This window comes from Lepidochelys kempii, chromosome 18, assembly GCF_965140285.1.
Source record: "Lepidochelys kempii isolate rLepKem1 chromosome 18, rLepKem1.hap1, whole genome shotgun sequence".
Lineage (NCBI taxonomy): Eukaryota > Metazoa > Chordata > Testudines > Cheloniidae > Lepidochelys > Lepidochelys kempii.
The window spans coordinates 12,264,709-12,286,637 of record NC_136397.1 but is presented as its reverse complement, the minus strand read 5'-3'; the positions used below and the strand labels follow the sequence as shown (position 1 = coordinate 12,286,637).

Genomic DNA, 21,929 nt, shown 5'->3' with positions numbered 1-21,929 from the left:
ACAGCACCAGCGGCCCTTTAAATGGCCAAAAGCACACTCAACAGTTATTCTGCACCGACTCAGCCTGTTTGAACCGCTCCTTGCTGCTGTCAAGGCTCCCTGTGTAGGGTTTCATGAGCCACGACATTAAAGGGGAAGCTGGGTCTCCAAGGATCACAATGGGCATTTCAACTTCCCCTACAGTGATCTTCTGGTCTGGGAAGAAAGTCCCGGCTTGTAGCTTCCTGAACAGGCTAGTGTTCTGAAAGATGCATGCGTCATGCACCTTTCTGGACCAGCCTGCGTTAATATCCATGAAATGCCCATGACGATCCACAAGCGCCTGGAGAACTATAGAGAAATACCCCTTCCGATTTATGTACTCGGAAGCTAGGTGGTCTGGTGCCAGAACTGGAATATGCGTCCTATCTATTGCCCTTCCCCAGTTAGGGAAACCCATTTGTGCAAAGCCAGCTGCAATGTCACGCATGTTGCCCAGAGTCATGGTTCTTCTGAGCAGGATGCGATTAATGGCTCTGCAAACTTGCATCAACACGAGTCCAACGGTCAACTTTCCCACTCCAAACTGGTTAGCGACTGATCGGTAGCTGTCTGGAGTTGCCAGCTTCCAGATTGCAATAGCCACCCGCTTCTCCACCCTCAGGGCAGCTCTCAGTCTCATGTCCTTGCGCCGCAGGGTGGGGGTGAGCTCAGCACACAGTCCCATGAAAATAGCTTTCCTCATGCGAAAGTTCTACAGCCGCTGCTCATCATCCCAGACTTGCACGACGATGTGATCCCACCACTCAGTGCTTGTTTCCCGAGCCCCAAAGTGGCTTTCCACTGTGGTGAGCATGTCCATGAATGCCACAAGCAATCTTGTGTCGTAGGGGTTACTCGAGTCAATAACGTCGTCGGAGTCCTCACTGTCAGTTTGTAGCTTAAGGAGTAACTCGACTGCAATTTGTCGACCCATCAGCGTTTTCCTCACAAGTTCAGGATCCATTCCTGCAGACCGAAAGAGAAGACAGAGTGTGCAGTACAAAAAACGTTGAAAGATGGCACCAAATGTGATCAGAATCACAGGGATTGCTGGGATGCGAAGCAATGCATCATGGGGCATTGGGACAGGACCCCGAATGCCCCGCCCCCTTCCCACAAGCCACAGCACCAGAATGGGAAGAGGGGCTCTGTGGGATAGCTGCCCATAATGCACCGCTCCCGATGCCGCTGCAAGTTTCCAAATGCGGCCACGCCAGTGCGCTTGCAGCTGCCAGTGGGAACACACTGCAGCGCTTTCCCTCCTGCGCTCACCGAAGGCTGGTTTAACTCAAAGCGCTCTCCATCTGCAAGTGTAGCCAAGCCTTAACTTTGCACCTGCGTGTAGTACCATTGAGTTCAAAGGACTATTTATCGGCAAATGCACATTTTAAGAAGTGTTTAAATAGAGGGACATATACAAGTAGATGGGTACTATAAACCATAATACATTGTGCTCCCAACGATTTTCTCGTTCTGCCTGTTGGATTAAAATGCCCTTTGGAGAACTGGGAACTGGAGAAACAATTTGTCCTTAACATCTGTTTTTATCTTCAGTGCAGGGGATTATTTTCTAGGAAATGAATGGAACATTTTGAGAAAAATAATTTTATTTTGCTGAAGCAGAGGTGGGTGTTGTAGTTCCTGGTATGGCTCCTTTCAGAAAGTCCCTGGTAATTCACTTGAATATAATCAAAACACACACAGTCTGAATCAAATGTGTTTATTTAAAACACGAGGACTGGAATACCCACTCTGAGAATGGTATTATTTAATGCAGAACCTACCTCACACAATAGACAAGAACAGTGGTCGGTGACCATTTCAGGGGTTTTTTTTCACACTGACACATCGCATTCAATGAAGATTTGATTTGATTTAACTCCACATCTCTGATCTTGGAAAGACTTAAGCACTTGCCTGACATTAGACACCTGTTCTCTGAGCATCCAGGTACTGTGGTCTTGGGGGCCCTTCTGTTACCTACCTACGCTTACTTCAATAAGACCACTCATGTAGGTAAAGTTAAGCAGAGGCAATCCCATGTTGGTGCCTGTCCTAATAAAGCACACATCCTATCCCCAAATTCTGCTGTTGTATTTATGTTGATTCAAGTTCAAAACAAAACCAAAAATAACCCAACCCAGCAACCTTGATTCTAGGGGCTGTTATTTCAAATTACAATCTATGAACCAAGAAAACCATGCAACCTACCATAATGTTTAAATAAATTTCTGGCCAGTGATTTTAACAGCCCAATACACACACACACACACACACCATCCCACCCAACCACTCAGCTGTCCCCAAACCTCCAACACCTGCTACCCACAGCCAGTTTGTGTTCTGTACGTTTATAATTGAGACTGAAGCCAGGACATATTTGCTCAACTGGATAAGATGCTGGTATGGAACAGTGACCTCTACCATGCAGTGCTCAAGGTCACCTCTGAAAATTAGGGGCCTATGTTTATTTTAGGTTTCAGTTTGTGTGGGAGATCTGGGAATAAATGGGTGTTCCGTTGAAAGCATTAGAGGGCATCTTTAAATGTAAACCATTGCTTTTAAAAATAGCAACAGACTCATCTGACAAGGAAGGGCCCGATCTTGTGAACACACCTGAGTCCACTCGTCCAAGGGCATGACTCAGGTGTGTACAGTTAACTAGGTGCTTATGTGATTGTGGAGGGGGGGTGACTCTTGAATAGCGCCCCCCCCCCCGGGGCGGGTGGGGGGAGTTAAATAAGGACTCCAAAAGCCATTTCAGTGAAAGTGCTATCATTTTGCATAATGAACTTTGCTGCTGCAGGAGAGTGAAATGTCGGGTAATTACAGGGCTGGTTTAAGTGAGTTTGTTGCACACCTGGGTTCAAGCAGCGAATTACCCTCCGCTCATTCTGTGATGACCTTTTGCTCAGCAGAAATTTACACACATGAAAAGGAAAAAAAGCATCGTCATGAAAATGCAGCTTCTCAGGACTTTACTGCCTGGCTCAGGGTTTTTGCCTATCCTGCTCTTTGGCAGGAGGCTGTTTTTACCAGACTTCTTCTTGTTGTCGTCGGGGGTGGGGGGCTGCAGAAGAGATTTCATGCAGAGCCGAACAGCGAGGGGCCTGCCTGACATTCCCTTTGGGCTAAGAGCTAATCCCGCGGTGCTTGGGGTCGCTGCAGGCAATGGGACCAGCCCTGCTGACAGCTAGACCGGCTCCCAAGCCGGCTGAGGGCGAGGGCGTTGAGCCGGGCTGGCTGTAAAATCAAGCCCGAGCCCTGTTAAGCCCCGGGGGGAAGGACGGGTCCCTCCCAGATCAGCTGAAGCACCCAGACTCTGCCAGGCGGCTGTGAGCTCGCTCCCCCCTTGGAGCCGGAGGAAAACGCGTGTGGGCTCTTGCGGGAGCCTCGCTCCAGGCTGGCAGAGAGCGGCTGGAGCAGGAGTTTGCGGGGGACTCAGACTCGCCCAGCCCGGGGCAGAGAGGAGGGGCTGCGGGCGGGCGGGCTCCGCGGTTCTTTGTTCCCGCTCCCTGCTGCCAGGGACGGGGAAAGGGAGAGAAACGGACCCAGCCGAGCCCGTTGTTTTCGGGCAAAGGGGTGAAACCCGTAGGCTTCCTAGCGGCTGCAATTTGCATGCTGGGTGAGCCCAGGCTCTGACTCCGCCGCGCCGGGGGTAGCCCCGGGGAGCAGGGCGGGAGGGGGCCGGGCTAGTGACACGCTGTGTCAACCCCCTTTTCCCGGTGTGATTTCGGGGTTTCGGATTCTGCCGCCCCCGCGGCTCGAGCTAGAAAGTCGCTGCCGGCGCCTGCGAGGACGCGGGGCTCGCTCCAGGGACCAGGTGCTCGGCGCGGTCCAGGCCAGCGGGGAGCCCTGCCCGGGAGGCGGGAGTCCCGCGCGCGGATGCTCTAGGACCTTCCCGCGGCTGCCGCTGCGCGGAGCGGGGCCGATGGCTGCCCGGGGGCTGCTGCTGCTGCTGCTGCTTCTCCGGGGGACCCAGGCGGCGCCCCCGCAGGTAGGGTAGCTGCCCCGGGGCTCCTGCCGGGCGTGGGGCTGTGCCGGGGGGGGGCGTGGGGCTGTGCCGGGGGGGGGTTGGGGGGTTCCGGTCTCCCCCCGAACCAATAGCGCTGGGCCGGGGGGCACGGGGGACCCAGCGCGCCTATAGGCTCAGAGAAGCTGGGGGCAACTCACGGGGCTGCTTCCCCAGGGGGATCACGCCCCGGGGTGGGGTGGGCTCTCCCCGTTGGAGAGGAAGGTGCTACGGACGGGCGGGAAGCGTGGGGGGCCCGCCCCGGAGCGGCCTGATGCCTGCCCCGGAGAGCTGGCAGACAAGAGCAAAGGATCCGGATTTATTTATCGGTTGGCTTCTTGCGTTATTAACTTCAAACCACAGACGCCCTTGGCTCGTCAGCTGGCACCCGATGTTCTGGGGAAAGCAAGCTCGCCCCGGGTCCTCCTTATGCCGTCCCAAGAAGCCTTGCCACGTACCCGGGGATTGTGGGGAATCTGTCTGGCCCAGGCTCGGTTGCAAGCTGAGAAACTCGGGCTTGACTTAGATCTCCCCAAAGTGTAAAAAGAAAACTGCTCCTTCATTGGACCATCCATCCCCTTTCTGCAGTAACTTATTCATGAATGGGCTGTGGCTTCTGCATTGAATGAAATTCAAAAAGATATCATCTGTGTCTCTGCCCCCCCCAACTGATCCGTGGTTTCAGACTGTTAAAGCTCTTGATTTCAGCCCAGGAGACCTAGACTCTCTGCTCAGTTAATATTGGTCCTGGGTACCATGTTATAATGGGATAACAGGTATCTGGGTACAGGGTTCGCTTGGTGCAATTCCCAACAATTGCCCTCATCCTGTGCACGCTTATAAATGTGTGTCATGCATGGGAGTAAGATCATGGAGGCTGTGCACCGCTTTGCCTGGGTGAAGTCAAGCCTATGGGTGATTGCATTGCAGGAATGAGGGCCCCAAGTTGACCTCCTAATGATTTTCCCCTGCCAATGGAAATATTAGAGAAACCCAAACAGTCCCATGTGAATGAGTCATTTGTATGTATGCTGTGCCTGTCATTGCAAATTACGGAGAAATGTTTCAGCAGAACTTTGTGGGCCTGGAGATCTTTAAAGAGAGATCAAAGCCAGATCTAAAGCCTGTGGGCCTTCTGGATCAGACCTTTAAGAACACTTATTCCTGCCTATTGTGCACTGATGTTAGCAGATCCTCAGGGCCCTTTTGATAAAAGTAGGGGTTTGCCCTGTGGCCCTGAGCTGTAATTTCCCCTCCCACACTCACACAACTTACTGTACCATGGTGATCTGGCTCCCATCCTCTCATCCTTAAGGTGGAGTGATTCCTATACATATAGGTCCTGATCCTACAATCCCTACTCACCCGGGCAATCTTTGGGGCTACTCACCTAAGGATTGCAGGATTGGCCTGATGGTCTGCAGTCTGATTTGGGGGGGAGGGGGGGTGCAAGGTGCTATATCAGTGCACAATGATTATTTTATTGCAAGAGAGAGAGAGTGCATTTGCTTTTCTAATATTCAGTATCAATATTCAGACTTAGGTCCCAGCCATTACTTATCCCATGCCTGTTAAAACCTGGAGTCACAGAGCTTATGGTTGCTTTGGTCCAAGAATAGTCTTTTTACTGTGTTTCTGTGTGATGACTCTTGCTGGCAGCCTGAGGCACTACTGGAATTCATATGCTCCTGTTTAGTGTCTGGCAGTTCATAGCCTATTTATATTTTAAATTGTTTTTCTGGTCTTTAGTTTACATCCAGTTAACAGTTATTATTGATCTTTTTTTCCACATGCCCCATGAGACAGATGAAGTTTATCTGGTTGCACTCGTAGGCTTGGGCAGGATTCTTTTCGGTGTTCTCAGCCTTTGGGTAGGAGCCCAAGAAGGAGGCAGTTGTGTTGCTGGAATGGTTCTGTAGACAGTTCCAGAGCAGCTAGTGCTGGTAGATGATCATTTTTTGTATTTTTTTTTTTACTGTAATATACTTTTCGTTCTGATGTACTACTCATCTGTAGCAAACTGATTTCTCATCTCCCTGATTCACCACCACACTTTTTTTTTTCTGTGAGCTCAAATGAATGTTAACTAATGAGTTCAGTCAGCGCAAGACGCAAATGCAGCATAACCCCCTGAGATCTGCTCTACCTCGGGAAGGAGCCTCGCTTCCACGGGATAGCTCACGTGCCTGCAGGCATTGGAAGAGTGAAGGCGAGGAACAAACCTTGATGCTCTCGAACAAACGTATTATCCACCTGATATCCAAAGGGCTCGGTCTTCCCAGGCAGAAGATGTGCTCGTTTTCAAAGAGTCATAGAAATGTGGGTCCGGAAGGGTTCGCTAGTCCATCCCCTGCCACTGTCCCCCCCCTCCCCTCTCCCAGCAGAGGCAGGATTAAATAAATCTAGACCACCCCGACAGGTGTTTGTCTAATCCAGTGGTTCCCAAACTTTAACAATCCGCGAACCCTTTTCACGAAAATGTCAAGTCTGGTGAACCCCCTCCTAAAAATGAATATTTCCAAGGATTTTCTCCCTGACCTCAGCATAAATTATAAAAGCAGTAATCCTGGAAATATAAAATGTGTTTTTTATGACATGCTTATTACACACTATTTATTCATTATGATTTATCATCACCATATTTTTATTACATTATGAAAACAGCAACACTCTTCCAAGATCTCACTTGTGGAGCTTGTATCACTTTTGATTAAGCCTGTTAGAAGACAAGGCTCCTATCAGAGGTGCCAGTAGAAAAAACAGGGTGTAGAGGCAAAGCCCCTGTGTACCCCAGGGCCTGGGAGGGCACTGCCAGAAATGTGGGGGGGCCCTGCTGGGGAAAAAAGGGGAGGGACCTGTGGGGGGGGCGTGCTAATGGGGGGGACAGCATGTGACCCTCATCACCCCCCTTACTGGTGCTTCTGGCTCCTATGTTTCATCAAGGAGTATCAGATGTGGAACAGTAGGAAGGGATGTAAGAAGCCAACTCAGAGTTCTCCTACACAAGCATTCAGGTCTTGAGCAGTCCAGGCAAACAACCCACATTACAACAAAGCTTCAACTTGTTCTTCATAATAATTTAAAAACAACACCAGCCGCCCATTTAATTTTAAAAGCAGCAGAAAATATCCACCTCCCTTTCCATTTCGTATACGGAAGCTTGAAGTTTCAATCTCCTCAGTGTGATAGATATGCTTGCTTTGATCTGCTTAGCTCTTGGAAGTCCCCAAAGCTCTGGGCTACTGGCTTCCCAGGGACCCTAGAGACAGCTCTTTCTGCCATTAGGGAATTTTTTTCCGTGAACCCCCAGGGATTCACAAACCCCAGTTTGGGAACCACTGGTCTAATCTGTTCTGAACCTCCAGTAGAAGGGGTTCCTGCTGAGGGTTAGGGTTAGCCTAACCCTGCTGCAGTAATCTGTGTCAGGGCTTAATTATCCTCATTGCTACAGAGTTTGTCCTAATATCCAACTGTGAGGCTTTGGGGCTCAACCCAGACCAGAAAGGGGCTCTGTCACCCCTTGACCTGCAACTCTGGGTGCCTTAAATGCTATGCTGCTGTGACTCACAGCCCAGACATCAACAGCCTGCATACAAGCCTGTAGGTCCCGCCCTGGCTTCCACCACCCACTTATTGTTTGCGGAGTCACCCCACAGCGCCTCCTCCCGAATTTCCTTCAAACCAGCTAACAGTGTGACAGGCTGCTGGGGTTCCTAGAACTGAGTCACCACCTTACCCCTCTCTGCTTCAGTGATGGAGGGTTTTGCTGCTGTTAAACTGTGTGGCAGCTTCTGACACATCAGCTTGTCTGTCTTGCCAGCAAACCCTTCAGGACTGGGCCAGTCCAGTCCTTGTCTTGCAGGTAAGAGACACTGAAGCCTGACTCCCGAGTTCCCCAGAGCCATCTTCCTGCAGTGCCCAGCCCTGTCACTGAACACTCTCAGAGGTTATTATGTTCATTGCTACTTTAAAGAGATAATACACTGCAGCTCATTAATTTAACTGGGGCTTGACAAACGCGCTCTTATTTGAATCACAGCCCTGAACTGGTTTACAGTAAAAGTAGAACAAATTTATTAAACAGAAAGTTTAAGTGATACCGAACCTTAGGAGTAAAGATAGAAGGGGTTACAAAGAAACAAAAGCAAAAATACGCTTATAAGATTAAAACTTAATTTTAGCGAGTTACAATCTTTGCCTAAGTTCAGCCTCCCTGGTTGAAGGACGCAGCGTTCTGTGATTTCAAGAGCTCTGGCCCCTTGAATCCTCCAAGTGAGGGACAACTATGGGGAGTTGTCCAGTTGGAGTCCAGTAAACCTCAGAAATTTCTTCTTTGAAAAAAGAAAAGGAGTACTTGTGGCACCTTAGAGACAAACCAATTTATTTGAGTTAGTCTCTAAGGTGCCACAAGTACTCCTTTTCTTTTTGCGAATACAGACTAACACGGCTGTTACTCTGAAACCTTCTTTGAAAAGTCAGCCCTGCCTCTCCTGCCTGGTGGGGAGGGGGGATGCAGATACCAGGCTGTCTTCTCAAAATTCATTGATCCTGTTTCAAGAAGCAGGAAGGTCTCCTGCTGTACCTCCCATCTTCCTGCTGATTTGTATGTAAATGGGGCTTCCATTGTTTTGATTCCACAATGCTTAATTTACATTGGAGAGAGGAAGACAGCTGCCTTCCCTTCTCACTGGGAGAAAATCTGTTTCTCCCTGTGTTGGTTACAGACTTTAAAGCATAACGTCAGTGAGATTCCGTAATTCCTCATGTAGCGTTAATGCATACGTTGCACCATAATCTTAACCACCAGCAGGCTACAGGCTATCATAAAAGATCTTACTGGATACACTTTTATAGTAGCGTCCGTTGATTCCGTTGTTTGTGTGGGGTACAAATCTCTGTCTTTATAATTAAGAGGCTATCTCCCTCACTCCCTAGACTGAGGGCTTTGTTTACCTTTTTATATAGATGTACATCAGGTGAAGACAAAGATGATACAAGACAAGCAAATACATCTCCCTTTGTCTAAGGCTCACTGGGCTTAAGCATCTCTTGCCAAGCACATTTTAAGACCATAATTCTAGCACATATCCATAACTCTTTGTATCTACATACACCACACAAGAATATTAATGATCAGTGAAAAGAAAAGGAGGACTTGTGGCACCTTAGAGACTAACCAATTTATTTGAGCATAAGCTTTCATGAGCTACAGCTCACTTCATCGGATGCATACTGTTGAAGTGAGCTGTAGCTCATGAAAGCTTATGCTCAAATAAATTGGTTAGTCTCTAAGGTGCCACAAGTACTCCTGTTCTTTTTGCGAATACAGACTAACACAGCTGTTACTCTGAAAAATGATCAGTGAGTTATTAGTTTTCCAGTGATGTATTGCATGCCACCTTGTGGGTATATATTGTGATGACAGTGTGTTAGTATGTCAGGCCTGAGGAGTTGCTGACACAGAATAGTGCACCTCTGTGTCATACCAACCTAAATCTCCCTTGCTGCAGATTAAACCCATTACTGCTTGTCCTGCTCTTGGTGGACATGGAGAACAGTTGATTGCTGTCCTCTTTATGACAACCTCTAACGTATTTGAAGACAGTTATGTCCTCCCTCAGCTTTCTCTTCTCTAGATTAAACATGCCCAGTTCCTTCAACCTTTCCTTCTAGGGCAGGTTTTCTAAACCATTTAGCATTTTTGTTGCTCTCCTCTGGACTCTTCAGCTTGTTCACATCTTGCTTATAGTGTGGTGCCCAAAACTGGATGCCGTACCCCAGCTGAGGGCCCACCACTGCTGATCAGAGTGAGACGGTTACCTCCCCTGTCTTACATGTGACAACACATCCCAGAGTGACCTTTGCCTTTTTCACAATACCGGCACACTGTTGGTTTAGATTCAGTCTGTGACCCCCAGTACTGCTGCCTCCCCTGTTATTCCCCATTTTGTATTGGTGCATTTTGATTTTTCCCTCCATTTTATTTCATTGGTCTTTATTATCTTGCCGCTGAAAATAGGATCTGGTTCTGTTTACAAGGGAGGTAATCTTCAAGATCCATCAAACTTACTGCCCAGGGGAACCGCTGAGTTCTGGGTACCCTCTAATATTCAGGATGGTCTCAAATTTATTAGGGAATTGTGGGTTCTATTGCTCTACTGGGGCCTCATCCTGCTCCCACTGAAGTGATAAAACTTTCTTTGGCTACACTGGGGGCGGGATTGGGCCCTACGCGCAGTGGTCCACTAGCTGAGTCCAGTCTCTGTGTGCTCTCTGCTAGTCCACTGGGTGGGGAAAAACCACCTCCATCCTGCTCACAACCCCATCCAGAGATAAGGAAGAGCCACTATTCAGACTCCTCCCAGCTTCTGACCCTAAAACATGGTGGTGGCATGTGTATACTTGAACTTTTAGTCATGCTGTAACATGACTAACACAATGGCATATTCTGCCCACACGAGAATTTACAAAGTGTTGTTAGTTGTGTTTAACCCTAGGCTGCGGTTGAAGAATACTGGAAACTGTATAACTTAATATATTTTTCTCTTTCGGAGTTGGTCAGTCTTGTTTGTCACTGAGATAAAATTGGAACTTTTTCATTTGGATTGGCTGGCCCTTTGGCTAGGGAAATGCACAATTTAATTCTCCTCCTCCCTCTTCCTGCCTTCAGGAACAGCTGTGATACCCAAGCTTGGGTGATGGTTGCTACTGATGTTGACTTGCCTGCAGGAATTGGAACGGCTCTTTGGATTCACCTGACCAAAGATGCTGAGTTCAATTTGCTCCCAGTTGAGGTTCAGAGATGGCAATGGGGGAAGGAAACACAGTCAAAAGACGAAAGGGGAGAGATGCGCTGGAGATTAAAAAGAGTCTGAGGTTACCATGTTTTCATTCTGTACCTTTCACAGATGAGGGAAGCAGCTGCATTTGGCTTTTGAGGCTCACAAGAGGTTTCCCTGATAAAGCCAGCCCACATGCTGTGTTGAAAATGAATACTAATTATGTTACACTGCACTCTTAAATGTGTCTAGATATTCACAGGCGAGAAGGGGGGAGTGGGGCAGAAGTGAAAGTTCTCATACAGAGGTTGTTCTTTATGACCTAAGCAACAAAGGGTAAAAATTATGAAGTGAATCTTCTCCAGCTGACTAATCAACAACCAAAGTCTGCAAGATCATTTGGTCCATGAAGAATGAATGATCCAAGTTTGGGGAGAGATGGAGTGGTTCCCTGGAATGTTTTTGCAGTCCTAGCTTTCTTCTTAGGGGTCCCCTAAACAGAGGTTCTAGAGTAACAGGAGTGTGTGAGGGGTAGATCCCCCTGCATCGATGGCAGCAGCTGCTTTGCAAGAAGGTGATAGTTTTGAGGTTTGTAGAGTTTGGCTGACACCTTAGATTTCCCCTCCCTCCCCACCCCATTCACTTCATTTCAAGAGCTAAATATGAGCAATGGGGCCAGCTAAGTCAAATCTTTACCTTCAGTTTTTGGCTAACAAAGCGTCTTTATTGAATGAGACCATCTTCGTTCTGAAATAATCGTTATTCGTGATATTAATAACATCCGATGAAGTGAGCTGTAGCTCACGAAAGCTTATGCTCAAATAAATTGGTTAATCTCTAAGGTGCCACAAGTCCTCCTTTTCTTTTTGCGAATACAGACTAACACGGCTGCTACTCTGAAACCTGTCATTAATAACAGTGAGTCAGGACTGGATGAAACCCATCTCAGAACAGAATCTGTATTTGATGGTTCCCACACTCATTGTGTGACTTGTTTGTAAAGAGCTCTCTTTGACTTAAGGACAATATAACAAATGGGGAAATCCTCCTCCTCAGCAGACTTGGAAAGGGGAATGAGAGAAGGACCAACGTATCTCCAGAAAGAATAATTGGCAAAGGGCCTTTTTTCCTTTCTGTGATCATAACTAGCTCTTATAAAGTGATTGTCATCTGTTAGTCTCAAAGTGCCTTGCAAAGGAGGTCAGTGCCATTACCAGTGTCCCCATTACAGATGTGGAAACTGAGGCACAGAGCAATGGCGTGACTTGACCAAGCTCTCTAGATCAACTGCCTTCTGCTATGCTGTAATTAAATCTTCTTATCCTACTCTGCCAAGTCATAGAATTCAAGACCACAAGGGATGACCAGATCATCCGGTCCAACTTCCTGTATATCAGCACCCGTGCACTCAACCCAACAATGAAATAGACCCAAGTATTTCAGCTCACAGGAGACTGAACTATTATATGACAGGCAGAGAATGTGAGGGACTGAAGTGCACCAATGGCAGGGAATTGATTAAGTGAGACTCACCCAGGTGAACCTGGAGGTGACTGCCTGAAGCATGAGATTTTAGGGATATCTGACATGAACCAGAAGGGACCCTCAGGGCTGCCGAGCCTTGTCAGCCACCATCACAAGCCACTCTATCATACAATCCCATTCATCAATTTGTTCAGCTTGCTCTTAAAACTAATTAAGTTGTTTGCCTCCACAACTTCTGTTGGGCAGCTGTTACAGGACTTTAGTCCTCTGATGGTTAGAAACCTTCTACTTTCCATCTTGAATTTTTTCACGGCCAATTTATCCCCATTTGTTCTTGCGTCAACATTGTCCTTTAGCTTAAATAGCTTCACTGTCCCTGGTGTTTACCACCTGTTGTAGTTCTAGAGGGCAATCGGATCCTCTCTCAGCCTTCACTGTGCTAAGCTAAACCCACCAAGCTCTTCCAGTTTCCTCTCATAAGAGAGGCCCTCCATTCCCCTGATCATCTAAGTAGCTCTTCTCTGCACTTGTTCCAGTTTGAACTCCTCTTTCTTCAAAATGGGAGGCCAGAATTATACAGTTTACCACATGAGGTCCTACCAGTAGCTTGTACAATGGCATTAATACTTCCCTATCTCTGCTAGAAATGTCTCGCCTGATAACAGCAAATGCAAACCTAGGCTGTTTCGTAGACGCATCACATTGGTGGTTCATAGTCCTCCTATGATCAACGCTAACATGCAGGTTGGTCTCTCCTCCTCTCACTCTCAACTGATGAGCTCATAGCTTATAGCAACAATTCTTCTGCTTAGACTGTAGGTACGTGACTTTACACTTTGTACTGTTGAATTGTATTGCATTTCTGTCACACCAATCTTCAAGCTCATCCAGATCTTCCAGTGTAATATTCTGACCCTCCTCTGTATCATCAGCAAATTTCATGAGCGCACGCTGACTTTTTGTGCCAAGGTCATTAATAAAAGTACTGAATAAGATTGGTCCCAAGACAAGTCCGTGAGGAACTCCACTAGTAACCTCCCTTCAGGCTGGTAATTCACCTTTCAGCACAAACCCAGTGCCTTCTCCCCTTTAGCCGGTTTCTGACCCACCTTGCCATTGTTATACTAATCCCCATCTTCTCTAATTTAGCTAAGTTCCTACTATGTCCAATGCTTTGCTGAGGTCCAAGTATATTAGATCTACTGCATTTCCCAAGTTTCTTACTAACTATTTTACAAGATGCATGTTTCCCCCCATGTTTGGACCCTTTAATACCTATAAGGACATGAGGGATTATTTGCCTTGAGATCCTACCTGCAATGGATGCATTAGAAACTTGTGTAACTAGGGTATTCATTTGCACTGTCGATCGCTCTTCCCCCTGCAGGAATTATTTTTCTTTAGCCCTTGTACAAATAGGGCCTTAGCTTGCATGTGAATGATCACCTGTGATTCCCTCCCCTCTGGCAGATGATCATTGAGCTGTCTAGGACTTAGCTCACATTAGTGCGGGGGGGGGCAGGGGAATCCTACTGTTGGTTCCCAGTGATGCCACTGAACAGGTCTTAGGGAAAGCAGACAGGGCTCCCGCGGCTGCGACCGCTGTCAACACATCTCACGTAACCTAGCTCAGACCAGTTCTAAGTGACACAGTGTATCCAGGACGATCAATGATGCTGCTATTGGGGGGAAATTTGCCCTGTCTACATGAGGAAAATTCTGAGAAGAGTGATGCAATCCACCGCCAGACAGTCACAAAGCCGTAAATTATTACCTTGGCCCCTGGTATCTTTGGCCAAGGATACCATATTAGCACCCCTTTAGCAGGTTGGGCTTAGATCTGGTAGGGTTTTTTTTTCTTTTTGTTTTTTTTTTTCCTGGCAAGGTGCTAAAACAGCTTCCCTGGACAAAGTTCCTGTCTGCTTTAGGAAATTGACCCTTTGCTGACCGTGGATGCTCCCCCTGCACTGGTGCTGAAAAATTTTACTGCTAGTGCAGACAAGACCCAAGCATCTCCAGTGCCCGCTGTCAAAACTTTATCAAGACTCGGTGGAACCAAGCAATCTGTTCTTCGTGGAGCAGAGAGAAGAGGTCCTTTTTAGCTGTTGCATGTATCGGCACAGTGCAGCTGTATTTGCAGGTGATTGCCCTCTGTGCCAGAGGAGTAGCTTGGCTTCACACGATCAGTAAGAAGGCCAGAAACGTGTACAGGGATAAAATAATTTTGTAATGGGTATTTTGGCTATACGGGCAACATGTGCCATGCCCTGATATCATAAGCTTTAACACACATGCAATGCTTGTTAACTTCAAAACGCTGTAGAAACACTAAGTAATGAATCCTTACCACTGCCCCAGGGGGAAGCAATTGCCACCATACAAATAAAAATAAGAAGACACTTCTTTTTTAAGGGGTAAACTGAATCACAGAGCTCTTAAGTTACTCGCCTATTGTCACAAAGTGATAGAACCAAGAGGGTGGATTGATTTAAATCACCCTTTTTTATCATGATTTATATAAGGAAACAGGAAACCTTGGTTTAAGACTTTGATTTTAATCTTGTTTTGCATTTGTACTTTTTGGTTATTTTTCCTAAAGAAAGGTTGTTTCTTATGGGTTGGTATAGTTTGGTAATTCTTTTTGCTAAGCAGGAGGATCTACTATATTTATTTAAGTAAATATAATGCCTTAACATATGTATGTCATATTTTTTATTTTTTTTGAATTACATTAGGAAATGGTGAATGATGCATTTCTTATTTAGTAGGCAATGATTAATTTTTAAACTGTAATTTGTCACAAACTGCATTTGGATGGAAGTTAGAATTTGATTAAAAATGCTCAAAAATGGCATTTAAAAATTATTTAAATAAAACTACATTTGTGCTGAATACATAAGCAAAGAAAGTAAGTATGTCAAAACATGTTTGCATTTAAAATTAACTTCATTAAACAAAAGAAGTATTATCTGTAGTTAGTGAACTGAACTGATCATGACTGATCGCCATGGCCTTCAAGATTTAGAACCCGTAGATCTCATCCTCTCACACTTTGTTTTTATTCGAAAAGGAAAACAAGCTTTCCTGCTTTTTCAACTCCCAATCAGTTTCTCAACTTTGCACAAACTAGCTGAATAAACTGAAATGAAGAAAATTCTCTCTGTACCAGCAGTCAAAAGGCTACTGCAGGCTATAGCTGGTTGTTTAGCACGTCAGCAAACTCTGGTTCCACTCTTTCCCAGTGATTTCCCCTAGTTCATGGGCTGACTTTTTTTAAAACTTTGGCAGTGCATGTGGGCTGCTTGAGTGTTTGGTTTTTTTTAATCTAAATTTAATTTAAATGATTTTTAAATGTTTAGGCCTTAAAGTAGGTTGTCATAAATTCACATTTAATTTTAAATAGGTTTAATTTTTTATCAAGAAAAATGTATTTAAATAAAGAAATCTAACTTATTTAGAAACGCCCCTTTTTAATTTATTAAAAAATAAATAAAATAGCCAGGAATAGAACTTACAAGACATGGGGGATAGAAATCACAGGCCTTTTATGCCCCCACACCTGTGCAGTTTGCACTATGAAAGTAACAGTTGTGTGTGGATGGTACGAGAAGGAGTCGAAGGAGTTCAGTTCTCTGCTGGAACTGCTAGATTGCATAGCCCTCTCCTCCCCAGTGATTCAAAATTGACTTGTGGAATTAACCTTTTGCATTGTTATTATGTCCCACTCATTATCTGGGCAGGGATTCCTCTTCACCCCCACATTTTGACTGCAGTATTTAGGCAGCCACTTTGCAAAACACTCATGCTTGCTAGTGAGAACAGAGATGGCCTCAGACAAAGTTATTTTCCGAAGAAGTCACTCAAAACAGCTTTATAATCTTCTTTGTGATTCCATGAAGCCTGGAGGCTGCGGCCAGCATTTTGAAATATCTCTGCTGTTTTAAATAAGTCTTTCTTAATCTGCATTGCAAACATTTCATGATTCAGGGTCTGGCATGAGACACTCCATCCCAGGGCAGCAGAGGAGCTGGGGACATTATGCAAGAAAATGCCTTGCAGTCCCAAGGCTGCACTGGAGGGATCCTGCAGGAGCAGTGTCCAGCCTTCCTTAATCAGAAAGTGAGGGGCTGCTACCTGGCCCTCAGGATAAAAGGGAAAAAGTAGTACCGGGGGTAGTCTCCAGAAAACCCACCTTGGAATAGGGGAAATAACATACAAGTTGACTATTTGCATATAATGGACAATGGTCCAATATAATAGTCAAATCAGGAGAGCACATGAAATGTCACTTGATTATATTGGTATTAGAATTTTGATTTTATTTTTTTTAACTGGGGGTTAGGCTAAAAGGTAGAATTGTCAGCACTACCCTCCATGATGCTCTCTAATAGGCATTGTGATGCAGTGGGCAGACCATGGGGCTGGGAGTCAGGAAATCTGAGTTCTACACCTGGCTCTGTCATTGGCTTGCTCACCTCTCTGTGCCTCAGTTTCCCCACTTATAAAATGAGGGTAATGATGCTAAATCACCAAAGTAAAATGCTTTGAGATCCACAGGTGAAAAGTACGGTGTGAGAGCAAAGTATTATTGTTAACCTGAAACTTATCCTTCCGCACAAACACACCCATGATCTATAAAACTGATTGGATTAGAAAAGCCAGAAAGGTGGCTCCTTAACTAGCATTTTCTGAGCTGCAGTGAGGATATGAATTTTCCCACCTGTATCGTGTTGCCTCTCTCTTTCTTCCATGCATAAGTTCTCATGAAAGGATGGTAAAAATTAGAGCTGTTTGGAATTTGTTTCTTTCTCTGAAGAAAATTTTGACGACAAATGGAAAAAAAAAAACATTTTTGTGCGTGGAGAACTTTGACTTTTCCTCAAAAACTCAAATATATTTTTTTGCCAGATACTGTTCGATTTTTAGTTTTTACAACAAAACAATCAAACATTTTTTGACGAAAGCCGTCATTTTCGATGAACATTAGTTCAGTTGAAAACCCAATTTTCTGCCAAAAATAAGTCTTGATGGAAAATTTTTGACCAGCCCTTATGAACACGTAACTTATAGGCAGTACTTGTGCTAGAATAGCTTCAGAACAGAGTCTGAGAGTGGCACTGGGAGGGGTGAGGGTGGCTAAGAAATAAGGTATGATGAATTCTGCCCTCTGATGTGGGACTGCACCTTCCATTGATATTGATGGAAATCTGGCTTCTAGTTTTGCTTGGAAAGCAGAAGTTTAAACACTGGCCTTGATTTCATTTGCGGAGCCAGTGCTTTCAATTTACAGCTTTGGAAACGTCCGAGTCAATGAGAGACGTTGGTTTACTATCTATGACTATTAACACCAACAAATCTTTGCTCTGTTCCTTTGGCAGGTGTAGCAGGGCCTCAGTAGGTTTCTGGGCCATGTTTCAAATTATACGGACTAAGGGGGTTGGGCTTTAAAACCTAGAACAGCGATACTCAGACTGAGGCTCACGAGCTGCAGGTGGCTCTTTACTGTGTCTCTTGCGACTTTTTGCCACACGTGATATTAAAACACTGTGTGATTTTAATTATTAACCAGTCAGGATGTGTTTGCTATGTTAACCGATTATAGTTGATAAAATAATACTTGGCCAGTCACTTTGCTTTGAAAATAGTAGTTCTATAATTTCCCATCGTAGTGTTTAAGTATGAATAGTACTATAGTAAATGAAACAATGGATTCACGCAACTGTGACTCTTTTGCATAATGCTGATCGCTAATTTGGCTCCTGAACCACTGAGCTCTGAGTATCACTGACCTCGAGAGAGCATTTCTAGCAGCACCTTGGATCCTGCCTCCTCTGCTCTTTGGATTCCCCCAGAGAATCACTTCCCTTTAAACTGGTTGGGCAAAGTAATTCAGCTTCATTGTCTGTTCTCTGTGATCTATCTCTCTTCTGCTCTCTCAAAGCACTGAGGTTTATTTCTAGGCCACTCACCCTGGCTGAAAACACTGAACTCGTTTTAAAAAAAAAAAAAAAAAAATCAAACCAACCAAGCCTTTAATGTACAGTAGAATCCGGTCCGTAATCAGAGCAAATGCATAGGGGGGTTGAAAGTGACACATGGGTATGCCTGGTTAAAGGCGGCTAAAATGAGGTAATTCACACTTTCTGTCCCTGAGTGTGTTACATCAGTTAGATCCTCTTATACGCCATCCTTCCTGCCTGTAATTCCCATGTATAACTTTGAGCCCCACATTCCCCAAGCATTCAGTTCGCACATGTACCCAGTTGGCCTTATAATTTTTAACATGCCGCTCTCAACCCCAAATGCCTTCACGCTACGCGGCCCGCCAGTCGGTTTTGGATACACTTTTGCCTTCGTGCCACACAACCTTGTGGTTGTCACTTTACATTTTTGACATCAGAAGTGTGAAATTCTGAAACCGAGGTTATAGAAAACCTGGTACATATTAAAGAAGCGAAGCCCACATCATTTCCCTGCTGTCAGTTGTGCTTATATAATTCATTTTCGGCCTTGATCAGGCATTAATGGTTTGCTGCTACTGCAGGGTCTGCGGATGTGGGGCAAAATGCACAGCTAATTCTAGTGCCCCATTTGTCACTTCTCAAGAGCCCTTGTTCATTCATCACAGGTCACAGAACTCGACCGTCCTGCACTGCTGTTGACTGATTGAGCTAGGAACGAATAGTTGAGGGAATGAAAAGGGGAGGCTGACAAAGGCCCCAGTCAGAAATGTGGTATCTGCTGCCACTGAGCGGACAGTGGAAAGAGCTTGATGAGTAAAGTTCATCCTCATGACACAGCGTAAGTGATAAACTCTCAGTGAGGCTTGGTGGATGGCCAAGAAACAGGAAAGCTGGGTCAGCAGAAGGAGACGTTCCACGGTTGAGAAACCGTGCCTTGATTTTAAGGAAGCATTTTACAAAGTTTTCTACGGGCTCGGAGCACTTCGGGATTTTGCTTAGAGGATAATAAAGGCAGTAACGCTACTATGCCAGCTGCAGTGTGGTAATGGTGAGTGGAGTGCGTGTTACTGCTGTGTCATTTTCAGACCTGGCCTTGGCAGCGGATCAATCTGCCAGGCTGTGGATTTCAAGCAGTGAATAAGTGATAAGCTGGCAGGCAGCTGCCCTCTTGTGGGAAAATGATGCATTAAGTAATTGAGTCACATTTTGTTTGCAGATGTGCAATAATTTATCACGGGTTTCAGAGTAACAGCCGTGTTAGTCTGTATTTGCAAAAAGAACAGGAGGACTTGTGGCACCTTAGAGACTAACCAATTTATTTGAGCATAAGCTTTTGTGAGCTACAACTCACTTCATCGGAGGCATTCAGTGGAAAATACAATGGGGAGATTTATATACATAGAGAACACGAAACAATGGGTGTTACCATACACAACAAGTGATCAAGTGATCACTGGTTACAGTCTGTATGGTAACGCGCATTGTTTCATGTTCTCTATGTATATAAATCTCCCCACTGTATTTTCCACTGAATGCCTCCGATGAAGTGAGTTGTAGCTCACAAAAGCTTATGCTCAAATAAATTGGTTAGTCTCTAAGGTGCCACAAGTCCTCCTTTTAATTTATCACAGTCGTTATTTGGCTGTGGGCCAGATTCTTCTCTCAGTCAAATCTGGAATAAGTCCACACTGCAGATTTATGTAATGGTAACTATGAGCCAAATCTGGTCCTGTATGTTCAATATGTTAAACTTTGTAAAAACCCTTGCATTTAATTAAATGATGAAAATCTCCTATGTTTTTTCCAGAAAATTCAGTGGAAGAAGCTGAATGTTGTATCAATCATTTAAAGCGACATAGCTCAACTTGATCTCATGCTGACCATCCCTTACAGCCCAAAGTCGGATCTCATCGGAGAGCCAGGAAAGAAGCGCTGCCCTTGTCAGTGACTTTCCAGAGAAGTTACAGAAAAGCTGGCCCAGCAGGACTTAGATATGGCCACTGACTGTGGTTTCTAAATTTGTCTTTTTAAAACTGGGTAGAAAAACTGGGCTTAGTTCTAATCCCCTTCACAGTACAATGTCTTAGTTGAAACAGTCTAGGGTGACCTCTGAGGGACCTGTCTCTCTAAATGACTGATTTAATAACGTCACCTCCTGCTGCTTAAATGAGTCTTAGAACGGTTGGCTAGTTAAGGTGCTTCTGCAGGAGAGACGAGGAGATCCCCCTTCCTCAGGTAGCCTCTTGAGTCTGTTTGAAGTGTCAGGATCCTTGGTTCGATTACTGTCTCTAGAAGGTAGTGTGTGCTAGTGGTTAGAGAGGTTCTATTTCCAATTCTGATACTAATTTGCCATTTGACTCCATTCCAGTGGGTGTGTCTATCCTGCAACTAGTCACCCGCAGCTGCATGATTCAGGCTCATGAAGTCCACCCATTTGGGCTTGGGCTGCAGCCCGAGCTCTGTGACCCTCCCAGAGCCTAGGTTCCAGCTAGATCCGCAGTTAAATGGCCCCTTAGCCCGAGCCCCTTGAGCCCGAGTCAGCTGGCATGGACCAGCCACGGGTTTTAAATTGCAGGGCAGACATACCCTTCCAGGCTTTCCTATCGTTCTGCTGTAGGGCACCAGATTCCTCATCCATAGAAAAGAGAGAGAGCTTCAGAGGCTGGGTGTGAAGTTAGTGGATGAATGCTGGTAAAGCTCAGTGAGACTCTGCACTGTCTACAGAAGGCATTGTAGAAAGGTGAAGCGTTATGCTGAAGGACTGGGGGAAATTCTCCCGCAGAAGCCAAGAGGATGCTGATCTGCTGTGGATTTCCTGAGGTCCTTGTTACCTGTCAAAGCGCTAACAAGAGGCATGGTCTATGGTGGATCTCCTGGTTCCATCTCTTTCTGAGACAAGTTGCTGTTTCAGACAATTTTACACTTTCCACCAGTTGCTGAAAATGGAATTCGGAGAACGGGGTGGGGAGCGGTTTTAATGGGAGACTGCCAAGTTCAAATGATCTCATCAGAAAACTTGTACAAGTGAAATTTCCCAGTATGTGCTTCAGATTGCTCTAAGCAAGGCGCTGAAGCTGCTGAGCAGAGGTGCCTGCCGGTTTATTTCCTTCTTGAGACAATTCCCAACTGAGTCTTTTTATCTAAGGAAGGTCAGAGCAGAGGCCACTCCTGAAAACCTTTTACGCACAAGAGAAGCTTCACTGAAGACAGTGGGACTGGGCATGGGAGTAAGGGTTTGCAGGCTCTCCCCTTGGGCCAAACTGCTACTGATGTTGCTGCAGGTTCTGTCCCCATGTTACCAGTGAAACAATTGAATCGCAAGCAGGTCTTTGGGTTGGATTATATCCAGTTACACAATTGAACACGGCTATATATTTACTACACTGATACATGGGAGAGGAGACTGCTGGACCCCGTTAACAAACAGGAGCTTAACAAAATGGCAGAACTGCAACAAGGTAGTTTCAAGCATCTTTGAGAAGGATGGCATGCACCTGTTGCGAGTGGCCCAGGTCACCGGATGCCTGGAAATAACGCACAAAACTGATGATTAATGTAGAGAGTTTTATTTATCATGTCCATTCTGGCTGGATAGCTACATAGCCCTGACTATGACCCAAAGTCTAGCATCCTTTGCATAGTTTTAGCATATACTTGTATATGCTAAAG

The 21,929-nt window shown here is 45.6% G+C and overlaps 1 protein-coding gene across 1 annotated transcript in view; it reads left to right on the top strand.

The window, feature by feature from the left end:
- Window positions 1-3,332: 3,332 nt before the first annotated feature.
- The window catches only part of TNFRSF8 (TNF receptor superfamily member 8), a 39,912-nt gene continuing 21,315 nt past the window's right edge, over window positions 3,333-21,929 (top strand). Inside the window, exon 1 of the mRNA XM_073316667.2 lies at window positions 3,333-4,018. Coding sequence (XP_073172768.2) covers window positions 3,953-4,018 — 66 coding nt within the window. The 5' untranslated portion in view covers window positions 3,333-3,952. The remainder of the gene's footprint in view (window positions 4,019-21,929) is intronic.